The sequence below is a fragment of the Epinephelus moara genome, chromosome 14 (genome assembly GCF_006386435.1).
Source record: "Epinephelus moara isolate mb chromosome 14, YSFRI_EMoa_1.0, whole genome shotgun sequence".
Classification (NCBI taxonomy): domain Eukaryota; kingdom Metazoa; phylum Chordata; class Actinopteri; order Perciformes; family Serranidae; genus Epinephelus; species Epinephelus moara.
This window is the reverse complement of record NC_065519.1, coordinates 1,969,650-1,985,735: the sequence shown is the minus strand read 5'-3', so window position 1 is coordinate 1,985,735 and position 16,086 is coordinate 1,969,650. Positions and strand designations below refer to the sequence as shown.

At 42.6% G+C, this 16,086-nt stretch overlaps 1 protein-coding gene across 3 annotated transcripts in view; it reads left to right on the top strand.

Moving 5' to 3' along the window:
• The window catches only part of sfxn5a (sideroflexin 5a), a 44,563-nt gene that overhangs the window by 8,500 nt on the left and 19,977 nt on the right, over positions 1-16,086 (top strand). For 2 of the 3 annotated variants that reach the window (XR_007571040.1, XM_050062156.1), the window contains exons 4-12: positions 449-475; positions 2,519-2,573; positions 3,074-3,099; positions 3,286-3,339; positions 3,683-3,739; positions 3,825-3,890; positions 6,442-6,532; positions 11,871-11,986; positions 12,160-12,245. Coding sequence is in view for 2 of the 3 variants with exons in the window: in XM_050062156.1 (XP_049918113.1) it covers positions 449-475; positions 2,519-2,573; positions 3,074-3,099; positions 3,286-3,339; positions 3,683-3,739; positions 3,825-3,890; positions 6,442-6,532; positions 11,871-11,986; positions 12,160-12,245 (578 nt within the window). In the remaining variant the exon portion in view is untranslated. Of the gene's footprint in view, positions 1-448; positions 476-2,518; positions 2,574-3,073; positions 3,100-3,285; positions 3,340-3,682; positions 3,740-3,824; positions 3,891-6,441; positions 6,533-8,419; positions 11,851-11,870; positions 11,987-12,159; positions 12,246-16,086 lie in introns of those variants that run through there. The other variant, XM_050062157.1, reaches the window with a different exon arrangement.

The window sequence follows — 16,086 nt, the reverse complement described above, 5'->3', positions numbered from 1 at the left end:
GTGCATCCCAAAATATCTCTTATACAGACTTTGCACAGTCTCCATTGGATAAATAAAGGTTTATAGAATATTTTCACATCACTCATTTGAAAAAGAGACATTTAAAGCTGGCGGCACGGTGGTGCAGAGGGCCCTCCACCCAGGGGTTTGAACTCTGTGGTGGGGGAGCGCTTCTATGCATTGTCTGCTTGTTCTCCCTGTGTCAGCGTGGGTTTCCTCCAGGTGCTCCAGCTTCCTCCCACAGTCCAAAGACATGCAGGTTAATTGGTGACTCTGGTGGGCGGGGCTTAGGACAGAGAGGAGGAGGGGGCGTTTCCAGATTCTGGCTGCTGTCTCTTTTTGTGTCTTCTCCAGATTCTTCTCCAGCTTTAACTGGCCGACAGAGAAACTGTTGAGTTCTTACAGATCACAGTTTTTCTCACTGAAGGTGTGTCTTGTGTCTCCACAGCTGTGGCAGGCTCAGAAAATAAAACAGGTGAGATGTTTGTGTCTTTAACTCACTTCCTGTCTCTCAATCTCACACACACACACACACACAGCAGTTTACACAACAAACAGACAGCAGAGGGACAAAACATGAAAATGAAACATAAACGTCTTTAATGGAGAATTATTATTAAAATAATAAAGATGGAGAACAGACGAGTGTTTTCAGTGTTAATTAACAGTCACAGCTGACTGTAAAGTCGTCTGACAGTCAGTGAACTGAGCTGCAGGTGCAGCTGGTCAAACAGAGTTATTTACAGTCACATAGAAACAGAGACTTTATGAATCATTTAAATAAGAATTAATGATCTTAATCAATTATTTATTCTTCTGTACACATTAGCTCGTTCATTATGTTCATGTAATGAGTCGCCCCTCATCCAGTTTGTTTTCACTTTAACAAAAAACATCTTAAAGTCCTCAAATCTCACTGAACTAAGGCACTAACGTGTCTTCATCTGATGAGACGTTCTGAATACAGATGTCAATAAACCCAAATCTGACCCAGAATGCACCGAGGGACGAAGATGGTCAGTCTTAGTTCTGTTGGACGTGTAATAAAGTCTGTGAACACGCTCCTGACCACAGTGAAGCGCCGCAGCGTCAGGTTTGTTGTGTGTCAACAGTGTGAGCGCGCAGAATTGGATACAGTTAGATTTGGTGTTCATGCATGAGACGATATGACAACAAAGCACCAACTACATCTCTACATGTTACCATGTGGTGAAGTCTGTGTGGGCAGGACAGTCACACCTCATCATCACTGGTGGTTGTTGTAGATAGCTGCCACCATATTTAGGTTTTTGTAGTAAAGTAAGAAGTTATTGTGTAGATCAGTGGTTCCCAACTGGCGGGTCGTGGTCCGTCCTGAATGAACCCTAACTGACTCGCAAACGTGTCAAGTTTGTAAAAAAAAAAAAAAACACTTTATTTTTAAAAACAGTGAATGTCCGGCACAGAGCTTTTATTTTGAAGTGCTGTTTCCTGCTGTAGAGTGAGTGACTAACAGACAGATACTTGACAGAGACAGAAAACTAGCTCAATAACATGGCAGCACACATGTATGATGGTGAATATATTTAACTGTGTGGACCTTGAACTAATGACTGAGGAGAAATTTGGACCAGTCAGGAACCACTGTTGTAAATAATTCCTCATTTCCCCTCGATGAATCAGCAGCAGCCCTTTCAAAGCAAGTGACAGGAATCAATAGAAACAGGGCATCCACCAAAAGTTCACCTCAAAATGGCTCACCATATTCCTCGTGGTCAGTTAGGACGCCTCGTTCGTCAGCTTTAAATCCAAAATGTTGCCATATTGGTGCAGCTCTAAGCCCTGTCTCCACCAAACCCTTTCAGTCCAGTCCCTTTGGAACCAGCAGTAAGCCTTCAGACATGGTACCTAGACCCTCGGTCTGTTCAGACAGTCCTCTTAAATGTGGGCGGGGTTGTTGTCACTCACTGCTCCGTCCAGCACTCGCTGTATTTCCTCATCAGCGGTGACACAGATGGAAGTCTGCACCTGGTTTATCGTCCACAGAACGAGGCTGCACGCCAACACATGAACTTTTTGGTAAACAAAATCAACATGTGCCACTCAGCCTCCTCTCACCTCATCAACATGTGATCTCCTTCATGCTGTGCTCAGCTCACGGCCTGTCAGACACTACAGGCTCCGTTTGTCTGTTTATAAAAATATAAACATAATTTTATATCAGTCACGTTGTCATATCTCTTGATACTAAAGCAGAATGAGTTGGATTTAGTGCTGTGACGCTGCTGATGTAGGCGACTTCAGCCTGTTTGCATAAAGTCAGACTGGTTTAAGCTTGTACATCAGAGCGGACCGTCAAAACCAGAAATCAGCCAAACTCTACATCCAGACTTTTACTGTATTTAAGGTGAAATTAATTTGTTTCCAGTATCACTTAAAACTTTCCTTAATTTTTTATCTCCACAGTCAAACTCTGTTCTTAATTAATTTGAACTGAACTCACTCAGATCTGATTATCGTCTGATGGTTCTGATTACAGGCCATCATCCACCCTGACACAGGGGAGAAGATCCTCATGCCCTTTCGGATGTCAGGTACGGTGGCTCGGTGTGGAAGCTTTGGGGGAAGTGGGATCTCGGGGCTTGTTATGTGGTCCAACATGGAGGCGGCGTTCACCCTGGGAACTGTCACGGCTCGACGGGGCTCTTCAGGTTGTCTCGGGCCTGAAAAAGGTCACACTCAGCTGGGCGCTGATTAAAACCACTCTCCCACGGTGACGGAGACGTTCTCGAGGTTCTCTGAAGAAGCAGACACGAGTATTTTGGTCCGGGCTCGAAGCACCTTTTTTACAATGCGACTCCGACGTGTTGGAGAGACGGGGGGAGGGAGGACACACCAGGGATTAATAAATTAGGACCAACATTCCTTATATGTCAGACGAGTCCTACTGCTCCATCTAACCTGTGGAGACCAACACTAATTAAAAAACCCTGAACTGTTGGATGAAGAACTCAAAATCTGCAGAATAACCTTAAACACAATCTATTCTGAGTGTAAACTGTAACTCTAATAACACTGACTCTGTTTATCACAGGTTTCATCCCGTTCGGCACACCAGTGGTAAGACGTTTACATTTCAGTGAAGCAAATCCAGTCACCATGTTTATTGTTATTGATCTAAAATGCAGAAGGCCACAAAGTTTATCCTCATATTGTTTTAATCCAAAGTTGGCCCTCCATCATTTAAGCTCTGTTATTTCTATTTGTAATTGTGTAGTTTTGTAAATGTGTTTTATCTTTGTGCAGGTCGTTGGTCTCCTTCTCCCAAATCAAACGTTGGTGTCAACGGTCTTCTGGCAGGTAAATACCAACTTCTTCACCTGTAAAAGAATCTATATTTATTTATTTATGAGGCCAAAACACATCAATGTGTTCCAGTTTTCTCCAGCCGGACAGTTCCTACTTGACGTCCTGGGAAGACGTAAAAACCAGTGAAGTGACAGATTGAGAAAAACAAACACTCAACAGGAAAAGTTTCAACAAAAGCAACAAATTTATTTTTCTGAAATCAGTTCCACGAGGAAAAGCAAAGGATTAACATCAGTGGTTAAATATTCAATCACTGATACGTATTCTAGGTGTGTCAGCACATGGACATAATAAGCTCCTCTTCTTCTTCTTCTGTGGTTTTCTCCTCTCACAGTGGTTAAACCAGAGTCACAATGCCTGTGTGAACTACTGCAACCGCAACGCCTCCAAGGTAACAGTGACGTGACCATCCACACACACACTGCGTATAACCAGAGCTGCTTTCATATCTTAATCTCATGTTTTTTCCTCCTCAGCCAGCTGCAGCCTCCAAATTCGTCCAGGGATACCTCGGAGCAGTGACCAGCGCCGTCTCCATTGCTGTGAGTTCCCATCATGCCTCTGCTCTGACTTAACAGGCCCTGTGACGTCACGACATGACGTGATGTCATCACACAGCAAATCGTGGAGTTTCTTTTTGATCCATAGTGTCTTTAAACCAGAGGTAGATCAATATATCAGTGTAATACTGGACTGCTGTCAACTGCAAACTGAACTGGAGGTTACTGTCTGCATAAAAAGTCTGTAAAACTTCCCCTTTTCAAATTTGGCACAAACATAGTGTGGGACTCTAGAAATAAGATTTGGTTGTTGTAGATCAAAGATCAACATCACAGTGACCTTGTCCAACTCATTCTGTGAACGCAATATCTCAAGAACGCCTTGAGGAAATTTCTTCAAATTTGGCCCAAACATTCACTTGGACTAAACGATGAACTGAATAGAATTTGGTGGTTGAAAGTCACTGTGACCTCACAATACATGTTACCATGCCTCTGTGGAGGCGATAGCCATGGCAGCAGACATGATGTTCTTGAGTTGTCCGTCTGTACGCCTGTCCCATTCTTGTGAACACATTATCTCATTATCGCCACGAAGGAAGTTCTTCAAATTTGGCACAAATGTCCACTTGGACACATGACTGAACCGATTAGAATTTGTTGGTCAAAGGTCAAGGGCTGTGTGACCTTGCATCTGTCTCATTTTGTGAACGTGATATTTCAAACACACCGTGAGGAAATTTCTTTAGATTTGGCACAAACATCATTTGGACTCAACTATGAACCAGTGTGACCTCACAAAACATGTTTTTGTCCATAAGCGAATTCATTCACTAATTCTGACCAAACTTGACACAAATGTCTAACAGGATAAAATAATGAAGGTCAAAAGGTCAAAGGTCAGCTTGACTGTGACATCATCATGTTTTAACGTCATATCTCAGGAACAGAAGGGGAGACATTTGGTCAGATACTGAATTGGTGACTCTAATCTTGAAACTGTGCTGATTGTATAGATCTTCTGTGTGTGAAGCATCCATGTTTTCACTGACATGGATGGAGACTGTCAGAGACACTGGACTGGTGGGCGGAGTCATACAACCACAGGGTGGACTGGTGGGCGGAGTCATACAACCACAGGGTGGACTGGTGGGCGGAGTCATACAACCACAGGGTGGTGATTCTAGTTTGTCTCGTTGTGATAGATACCAAAGTCTCACCCAGACACCCTGTTAACTCTTTATGAATCCGCTTTTTACGTCTGAAACCTCCCGTCTACAACGGACTTGAGACGCACACTCGTTGAGGACTTGGCTCAGATTCCAGAGTTCCTCTCTTATCCTGAAGCCTCCTCAAGGAATCTGGTCCTGTTTGATTCGGCGGTGGGAACCTCTTGTGACCGCATGCCTTTGCTGACGTTGACCCCGGCAGGATTCAAACCCTGGACCTTCCGCATGGAAGACGAGTAAAATCTAACCATTACACTCGGGAGGCGCCCTAAAAATGTTATTAATCTGGGTTTATGTGCTGAGTTTAAGGGCCCAAACACACCTAACTGACAACAGATAACGAGTGGTGACAGAGGCCGACTGTTGGTGTCATATCAGGTCGCCTGAAGCTCGGCCAAGAAGTTGGTGACTAGTGCCAATGATAAGATAAGATTATGATTTTTTTTTTTTGGCCCACAGCTGCGAAATTTGCAACATGACAGCAGCCAAGGGAGAGAGTGCAAACAGGAAGCATCAGTAGGAGAAAACACAAAGCAGTAAATCATAACGAATCAGTAAAGAGAGAGACACAGATCAGTGTGATCAGTAAACTGTACAGAACACAAAGCTATGTAATAAAAGATGCAAAATATAATATAGGGACAGACTGAATGGTGTTTCAGGTTTAACTGTTGTTTCAGATTCTTTTCCACAGGAAACGTTTTTATGTGAAACTTTACAGAATTTTAATTATTTGACAGGTAATTCAGCATCAGGACAAACCTTTAAACACCAGCATCACAACACCTCATCAGCTGAACCTTTTTCTGACCTTCACATCATCAAAGACTCAAATGTCAGAGAGTGTAACACACGTTCACACACCTGCCTGACACAGGCCTCAGTGTGGACGCAGGGCTCAAACCGAGCCAATTACTGGTCCCGCTGGGCGCTCATCCGGCTGCTGCCCTCGGGCTTGACAACGGCAACAAGCTCAGAAAAAAAATCACGGGGTGTCTGGAGGGCGGAACGTCAGGCGGGGAGGGGGGCGGGAGCGCTCCAATTAAACCTCCACTCTGGTGACGACCCCCCGCCGGGGTGGGGAGAGCCGGAGGCTGAAGTGACATGTTGGTGTTATCTGAGCCTTTTGACTACAGACCTGCAGTGTGTTAGAATACTGTGTTTAACTGTTTATGCACAGAGACAGGGAGCTTTTATACCAGTCAGTTCTGACTCTGAAAAGTTTTTTGTTTCTGTGCTGAAACCATGAAAGATTAAATCCTATTAATTCAAACATTGATTCCAAACATTCAGTGTGTGTCTCATCAGCTTGTTTAATCTGAGTTAGGGACTGTCTGAATCATGTGCGTCTGGTTTTCCTCCAGGTCGGGTTGAACGTGTTAATCCAGAGAGCGAGCAGCTTCAGCCCGACGACCAGGCTCCTGGTGCAGAGGTTCATCCCCTTCCCAGCAGTGGGTGAGTTCAAAGAGCTCAGAGAAACACTTCACAGGGATTAAAGCCCACTCTCCACCAAAACGGCCTTTTAAACTCAATCAGTGTTTGTTTGAGTTCACAAAGGAGTGCTGCGGGAACGAGTCCTGAAACCCAGGGTTGAGTTAGCATGTTAGCATGTTAGCACTTCCTGTTCCCTCGTCTTGAAGTCAGCAGGGTTTTGATCAGATGTCTGATATAAGGTCTGTGGTTCACAAAGCTGAAGAGACTTTCATGTTTTGTTTTACAACATAAAACATATTTAGTTTTGTTTATTTCGGTCATTTTCTAACTTCAACGACTCAAATACAGCGGTTTAAATATTTTTCTAAACCTGTTGTGTGTATGACACACTTTCATATCAGTTTCTGACCCATCCCACAGATCGACTCCACACACTGAAACACATCTATGTTTTTGTGAACACAGTTTCCTCTCAGTCAGTGGCGGTTCTAGGCCAGTTTCAATGGGGGGGCCAAGCTAGGGCCAGTCCTGTTGATACAGGGGCACATACAAGTACGGTCAAATATCTAAGTCTGAACAATAAGATATATATATATATGTGTGTAGGGGGGTCCAGGGGCATGCTCCCCCTGGAGAAAATTTTGTATTTGACTTAAAGGCATCAATCTGGTGAATTCTGAGAGCCAAGTTATGATGGCAGAATATGTCTAGATTTCAACATCTTTGTGCTTTTTATGTGTGAAAAATGTTCCATTTTTACTGATAAAAACACCAGTGGTATGTTATGGTGAAGGGTTACACTTAAAATACGGCTAAGTATTAGTGGTTAAACATTTCAGTAATCAAAAGAAAACTGACTGATGTACTGATCTGCCTCTGGAGGGCTATTTTAATATTTAAAATCATGTGCAGACAAAATATTCTTTTAAAACTCTCACACTCACAAGTTCAGTTCCAGATATGCAAAACAATACAAAATACGCAAAACAAAAGGAAAACAAAAGGTGAGATTCAAATAAATTACACACAAACAGGCACAAATTACTGCTTTCCTCCCTCCCTCTCGATTTGCAAGTACAGCACCCTGAATCAGAGCATTTCAAAAGCCCTCTGGTAGTTGAATGCCTCTGGGACAGGCCCATTTATAGCAACCCACTGGATCCGAGAGCCATCAGAGATCATCAGGATGAACTGAGAGTCTCAGTTCATCCTGATGATCTCTGATTAGAAACAACCTTTAGATTCAGCCTGCTGACATGTTGTTGTACACTTTGTACATCAGTGATGCTGGTCGCTACATATCCCACTGTGAATTTAGAAGCTTTTAACAGTTGCTAACAATGAGACTAATTATCATGGATTTTCAAATTTCCGACAGTCCATGAACACATCGTGTTGACAAACACTTCTGCCAGGAAAAAACAACAACAACACATCTGAGCTTAAAATGGTGATATTTCATCAAAATTAATTTATATCTCATTTGAAATTTGGCCAAAAATAAACCTTTTTCCAACTCCAGGATTTCATCTTCAACTTTTAACTTTCAAACATCAAAGGGTAAGTTTTAAAAATCTAATAAGTCATTTATGGTGGAGGGAGGGTCATGTGTTTCCTCCAGTCACTCAGGGAGGGTCAAGGGGAAATATCTGGAGCTTCAGGGAGAGTAAAAATAAATAAATAAATGAATAAATAAAACAAAGTCACACCTCAACCTCCCTCCTCTGATAAATAAAGAACAGTCCCTTAGTGAGTTGTTGCTGTGTTCATAATGCACAGTGTAGAGTGACACATTTCAGGTGCATTTAAAATACAATTTGGTCACTGAAAAATCCGATTAATGATTTCAAATATATGTTTTATGCAACATTAAATTGTCCTCAGTTTTGACTGTTTTCTTCCATTTAGTCTCATCGACTCGTCGAAGGTTAAACATCAGGGAGATGATGTGTCGGGAACAACATACTTCAGGACTCCTCTGTGATCATCATAACTGTCTGTACGAGAGCCAAACCACAGCTGAGAGCTTTGTGTCCCTCTGTTCCTCACAGTCCGTCCTGCTCTCTGCGGGGTTACAGACGTGTTGTGAGCTCGCTCTGTCAGACGTGTGTGGAGCCACAAAGCTGATTTCCATGCCGCTCTCCCACAAACACACACCCAGGGGTATAGACCCGTGTCCCACAATGCTGCCGGCTCATAATTAAATTGTTTGCCTCCCCCCTCTCTTACCATGGTGGCTCTTTTAATTAAATCAACAGGTTTCTGCAGTGCAGCCTTTGCCTGGTAATTGGCTGCTTGTTAGAACTCTGCTGCCGCAAACAAATTGGATAATTACCCCTAAAGTGGCGTCTATGTCAAGGCCTCATTTACCCGATTTATGTTTGTTCATTGTTGTTGGTGTTGTTGTTTTGCTGGGCCCATATATAAGGTAATTAAAATGGCTAATTGAAGCGAGCGAAAGCAAAGTGCTGTTTGAATTTTCACCTGCTTCATTTTGTTTGCTTACTTAAGGCTAGATTTATTTGTAATAACCTAATCAGGCAGCGGCCTGTCATTCAATTAGATTATGAAGACCTCAACTGCAGGGGACGACACGCCGCAGGAAAATTATGGGGATAATTAATTTGTTGTCTTTTGAAAATATTTATTATTATTTAATTATTATTAATTAATTATGTGAAAAACTCTTTAGTGCATTTCTGTGAGTGTGCCGCTTGTTATTAGCTGACAATTAGAATGTACATAAATGTAATTATTTCAAATAATTACAAATTACAGCCGTATATTTCAGCACTGAGCTGCACACACTTTACAATCATTGATTTCATTTTATAATTACTTTGATGCCTTTGTTAATTTAATTACAAATGTTTACTTTGAAAATTTGATCTGTTTCCTGTAGTTTTTGTTATTCCTCCCCAAAGTCCACCTGTCTGTCCTTTTATTAATTGGTCTGGATAAAAAAAAATCCCTTGTAGGTAAAAAGAGCGATTGGTTCAGTCAATTGAATTCCCCTCACAGAGCGGCCCTCAGCCCCGCGGCCCTCAGCACAGATAACTCTGAACGCTGTTGTCTTAAATTAAAAAGGCTCGCGGCGCCACCACTAAACTCTCTAAAATGAGTTTTTCTCATTCCTATTAGAGTCAAGGAGAATGGTCCGTCTACATTAACATACATTTGTGTTCATTTTGGCTCTCGTGAATAAATCACAGGGTAACAACACTGCTGTCTGCTGACCTGTCGCTCACCGGGGTCACTGTGTTCAACACTGATTTGACTGACTGGAGTCAAAGAGAAGAGGCTCCACGTTTAGTTTTGTGTATTATGGCACAAATGACACGGCAGTGATGTCGTCTACATTTGGGTTTTTCAGAGAGTAAAGCCAGCGGACCAGATCAAATGCCTTGTGTGAGAAAGCTGCTCTTGATTGGTCAGAATTTCCATGTGGGAAAAATCCAGGAAGTAAAGCAAACGTTGAAGAAGAGTACACTTGCAAGATAAATGTGACACTTTCTAATGTCACAATGGAGGGACAACTACGCAGGTTGATTTTAGCGCTGCTCATCGTGGACTATATTGCTGTCATTGTTCATTTTAGTCAAACCATACAGTTTGAAAACGAGGCGCGGCTCCAACTAGAAAATAAAACCGCACCACAGTTTGTAACCGGACTGAGACCACCTCATCAAGAAGGTCTCAGTCCGGTTGTTTTGGTGCTCACCCAAGTGTGATTGCTGTGTTCACACCTGCCCAAACGAACCGCACTAACGGGGCAAGGGAACTTGAGTTCTATTGAACTGAACCAAACAGGGCAGGTGTGAAAGCACCCTGAGAGCGTGTCTCAAATCACATACTTCCGTCAGTACACTAATGTAGTACACATAAGTTCTTCTTGCGTGTGCACTGATTTCAACAGGGTAGTGTTGTCTCAAATCTCACACTGCTGTTTTGCAATTATCCAAATCAGCAATGTCTTTTTTTTAACTGCCTCCTCTTCGTCTTCTTTTTGAACGGTGAATTGCAAACAGACAGTGGAGCATTATTGCCAACATTTGACTGCTATCTCCGCCCACACATAAACAAAACCTACACCACAACATCAGTGCTGATTAAAATGTGCCGCCATAGATTGGAGCAAGTTAGCTAGCCAGCAGATGCTAATGTTAGCGAGCAAGCTAACAGTTAAATGCACTGAGTACACTTGTGCACTCAAAATATTAAGTGTTGAGTACAGAAGTATGCGATCTGAGACACACTGTAAGTTACCACCTTCAAGCTAATCACACAGGTGCAGCTAATCAAACTAATGTTAGTGGGAAACCACTTTGCTAAATACTGCAAAGCGCTATTTTGGAGTGAGCACCAAGTCCACAGAACTGTGGATGAAACTAAATCTAACAAGTTAACTACAGCACTGATAAATGGATGGAAACTGACTGCAGACCTGCATTTTAAGTCCTGTGTGTGATTTATCCTGGCTTCATGTGCGTTGAGAGAAACTCCACTAGCTGCTAGGCTAATTTATACAGTCATGGGCTTGTGCTAATAACGTTAGCATGCTGTATTTGTTTGGATAACATGTTTAGTATAAGACAGTTGTTTTGTCAGTGAACCTTGTGAGCTGTAATGGAGCCGAATTATGTGCCGTTACCTTTGTTACATGTTGCTGTTGTCCCTGGTTTTATATGAGTAGAGGAAAAGTCTGCTAGCCCCTGTGCTAATGTATACAATTTAAAATGCCATAGGCTTGTGCTAATAACGTTAGCATGTTGTATTTGTGGGGAAAATGTGTCCAGATAAAGACAAGTGTTTGTCTGTGAATGCTGCGAGTTATAGTGAAGCTGATTTGTGTTTGAAACTGTCTCTATTAAGACATGTTTAATGTGTGTTTACTGTGTGTTTAATGTGTGTTTTATACAGTCTATGGTTTGGAGTCAAACTTTACAGCACTTCACAGAAACCCCACCGCCAACTAGTGTTTTGGATGTGTAACTGCAGAGTGACACAGACACACCACCACACAAGTATATTATGTATTAGGGGACGTCTTCAGGTCGACATGTTATAACCAGTCAGTAGTTTGACACATATAGGACCTGTGTGGATCAGAGAAAGACACTAAACTGGATCTCCTGACTCTTAAACCCCCACACAATAATATTCCAAGATGTAATCCCTCCTCACAGTGTCTACCACAGTGCCGTTGAGCAGGGAGCTGAGCGTCTTCCTGCTCCAGCAGCTCCACACAGACTGTCTGATCTTTAACCACGCCACAGGGTGAAAAGACAATTTGCTCATTAGTGAACTAATAAAATATGTGAGACACTTTGAGTTTGAAAAACATTCTCACCTCCTACAGCGAGTGCAAACGTCTGCAACGTGGTGCTCATGAGACACTCGGAGCTGTCGGAGGGCATCAGCGTCCTCGACGACAACGGGAACGTGGTGGGAACGTCAAAAGTGGCTGCCAGGCATGTACATGGCTTTTTATCTTCAGAGAACTTTGTTTGCTTAGTGACTGATGTCATGATTGTAAGTGCCAGCTGTAAATGATGAGGTGCTGAGTTTACCTCTCAGTATGAACAAAATTAAAATTCATGATATTTCTTTCATCCTTCTCTAAATGTCTCCTCTTATTTTTCTGACAGGCACTTTTAGAGACAGCTCTGACCAGAGTGGTGCTGCCCATGCCGATCCTGATGCTCCCGCCCATGATCATGGCTGTTCTGGAAAAGTAAGAGACCGTGTTATTTTTTATCTTCCATGAACTGGTCAGTTTTCTCTAAGTTAAAGGGAAATGTTGGTATTTTTATCCCTCCACGCCGGCGATATGTTTTTGGGTTGTCCTTCTACACACATTCGTACGTCTGTCCCATCCTGATGAACACAATATCTCAAGAACGCCGAGAGGGAATTTCTTCAAATTTGGCACAAACGTCCACTTGGTCTCAACAATGAACAGATTAGATTTCAGCGGTCAAAGTTCAAGTTCAGTGTGACCTTGCATCTGTCTCATTTTTGTGAATGGATATCTCAAGAACACCTTGAGATGAATTTTTTTACATTTGGCACAAACGTCCACTTGGACTGAAGAATTAACTGATCAGAATTTGTGGTCAAAGGTCAGTGTGACCTCACTAAACATGTTTTTGGCCATGACTTAAGAATTCATAGGCATACTTTTGTACATCTGGAAAAAAAAAATTCATCTCAGAGCAGAAAAGAGCTCCACATCATCTCTTCTTTTTCCCATCGTCCAATGGGATGATTTGAGAGGCGGGGCTTCTGTGGTGGTCCCGACAACCAGTTTACAGTTGGTAAACAATGGAGGAGAAACTGGTGGTAGTGGTTGCTGGATACCCAGAGCTATACGACTTTACAAAGCACAGTTAGCACCATCTCAATAGAAAACAGCAGATAAGTGCAGTACTGTAAACGTCCATGATGGAGGAGAAGCTCCTGGACCAACTGGTGGTACTCCCCATGATCCAGCCTCTTTTTTAGGGTCTCATGTACCCACACAGATCTCTGTTTATCTGCTGACAGCCTCTCACCCTCAACATGGCAGCAGCTACAGACAGTACCCTCTGCCTCAACATGGCAGCAGCTACACACTGATTACTGCAGGATACATACAGTAAATAAACAGTAGATTGATCACACAGGAAGTTAGGGTGAGGAGATGATGGGGTGGTTGCCTGGCAACAATAAAATGGTGCAGCAAGCGCTTTTTCTTTTTCTTTTTCTTTTCTTTACTAACACTGTGGCGCATCTCATGTTTTGCAACCTGCAAAACGCTTTCTGTGTGATCAGGGCCTAAATAAGTTCAGCAGTTCATCACATTGCCAATTTAAAGTTAGTTATTCCAGGAGCCGATCAGTTTAAAAACCCGTCTTTGTCCTTGCTGTTGATGTACATTGGGTGTTGGTGGGTTGACCCATGATAAAATTATCTTTTTTAAAGGATAAATAATAGGATAATAAAAGGATCTGCAGCCTTTCTCTTTCCCGTAGAGACTGCTCCGGCCAGACTTATAATTTAACATCATAATCATGAAGGTCTGCGTTTTAGTGTCACTTTTTGAGAAGGTGGTCTTTGCTGTGGAGTTTTACAGCCTCTGTTATCAAGGAGACAACATAAAATAGAGACACTCAGTTTAGACTGCAGCTAATAAACAACAGAAACATTTACTGAGAGCAGAGCTTCTGTTCATGATGTTTTTTGTGTCTAGAGGGCTCTGTCAGTTTTCTTTCTTGAACCTGGATTTTCAGCTGATGTAGTCTCTGTAGGTGGCGCCCTTTTCTTTGTCCATTCATGTCTGATAATAATAATAATACTGCTGCACACATTACCTCATTAAGACTCTGTACATGTTAAATCATTGTTAGCAAGAACCTGTGTCAGAGAGGAGAATTTTCCTAATTAAACGAGTTAATTAATGCTCTGATGAAAGAGGTGAAGGCTTTAGTGTTGTAGTACAATACAAGTGTGGTTAATTAAAAATGCAAACGAGCTCTAATTAAATGACAATTCAGTATTTCAGAGTCTCAGATTCCTTCATCGTCAGAACTGCTGCTGCGGCCGCTGAACCTTTTCCTGTGCTGAGATTCAGTGTTGTGTGATATGACTGTAATGATGTCTTAATGATGCAATGTGTTTATACGGACGTCCTGTGATCGATGGCCTGACTGGGCCTGTGGTGTACCGAGGAATGCAACCATCTTTGTAAATCCTTGACAGCACTTGTCCCAACCGCTCTGAGCAGGCGGGCTCAGACAGCGAGCGCCGGCTGCCCAGGTGTGTTTGGGATTCCTGGCAGCTGCATGACTGAACGGGAAGAGACAGAGAGGGAGTGTATGTGAGAGGGAGCAGGGGGCTGTGAGGAGGGATGCAGGTGAAAAGTGCTCAGCTATCCTCCATGTCAGCTCGCCTTCACTGGCTCTCAATGGAGCGAGAACAAGGGGACAGAGACGGGTCCCTGCGTGGCCCCTCCATGATGGATGACACTGCTGAGAGCAGACTGAGGGCAGCGACAGCAGGTTCTGTCCCTCATCTGAGAGAGGATACAGACTCATAAACATATTCACAGCTTCTGTTTGTTTCAGTGAGTCTTAAAGGGACACTTCACCCACTAAACGATTATTTGTACATCAGTTACTCACCTCATGTTACACTGAATTCATGAACAAAACTTTGCTCAACATAGGGACATGCAAGAAAAACAAAGACTCCAAAACGAAAGAAAACTCTTGATGAACTGAAGTCATAGGGGTCCACGTCTGACAACAGCAAAACTATATCAAAATATCAATTTAGAAACTCTTAGGATCTGTACACATGCCACGTCTTTAACCGCCTGGAAAATGTGACGTCAGGAGCTGGGTGCTACCCTTGGGCCTTTTCTCTACCAGCTTTCAAGAGCGCTGCAATAGGTTGCATTTTAGGTTGCTATGCGAGCCTTTCAAAGTGTTGACATTACTCTTCTGACTCTAGCAATGTTTTCTAGATGGTAGCAGGCAGATAATGTTACAGATTTGATTTGGTTGTGTACATCGTCGTCAAAATCTGGAGCTTGGGCAGCGTCCTGTGCAACACCAGGGGTCCCCTTTAGCTTCTGTGTGAGACGCACCTTTCACAAACTCGTATGAAAACCCATCTGTGTCCAACGTTGTTTAAAAGAGTGTGAGAGAGGGTGGGTGGAGAGATGGATGAGTCCAACAGGTACAGGTTTGGTTGCCTACACCTAACCACTAACCCTGCAGCAAGGCTGACCCTGGCATAGTTATAGTGCCTGGTCTAATTTAAGTGTTTTAAATTATGCACTGTTCATATCCATGTTAGCTTTGTTACAGTCTTCATCTTTCCTACTTTTGCTTCATCTCTAGAACAGAAATTAAACTCTGACTTTGTCTGCAGCTGAAACACAAACGCCTTCTGGCTTTAAGTTAATTTTGTTGTATCTTCATGATCATCATCACCCTCACCTCCATCATGAGGTGTTTGTTTCGTGTTGAAATTAGAAACCTGCTTTACAGTTCATTTGTTCCTGTTGACATACCTCTGTAGACACATTACATCAGGCTCTGCAAGATGAAAAGTAACTGAACAAAAGGTCAAAAATAATGTTCGGAAATCACCATGTCTGATCACAGATTCATTTCTGTTGCATTAATGTGTGTCCTTAATGCAAACAGACTCACAGTTAGCAACTCTGTATATTCACTGTTATACATAAAAATGTATATATTATTAAAGTCCTGAAAAATACATTGATACAAGTAGAATCTATTATGACTGTTGTTGGTTTTTGAATTTAGAAATGTAGTTTTGTTATTCTCACTTTCCAGCAACTTCAGTTACGCTGCAAAAAGATGGCTTTATTCCTATGTGTCTGATGCTGGAGTCTACGGCCCTTTTAAACAGGAGTTGTGCAAATCTGCAGGAAAGCCCAATCAGTCTTTTTTCAGCATTGGCAGTATAAAAACAAAATCGGGGAGTGCAGCAAAATGCCGCCTACCTACTTTTGTTTATACAGAATGCGCCTTTTTCGGGGCAATGGGGGGCGTGAGCAAGTA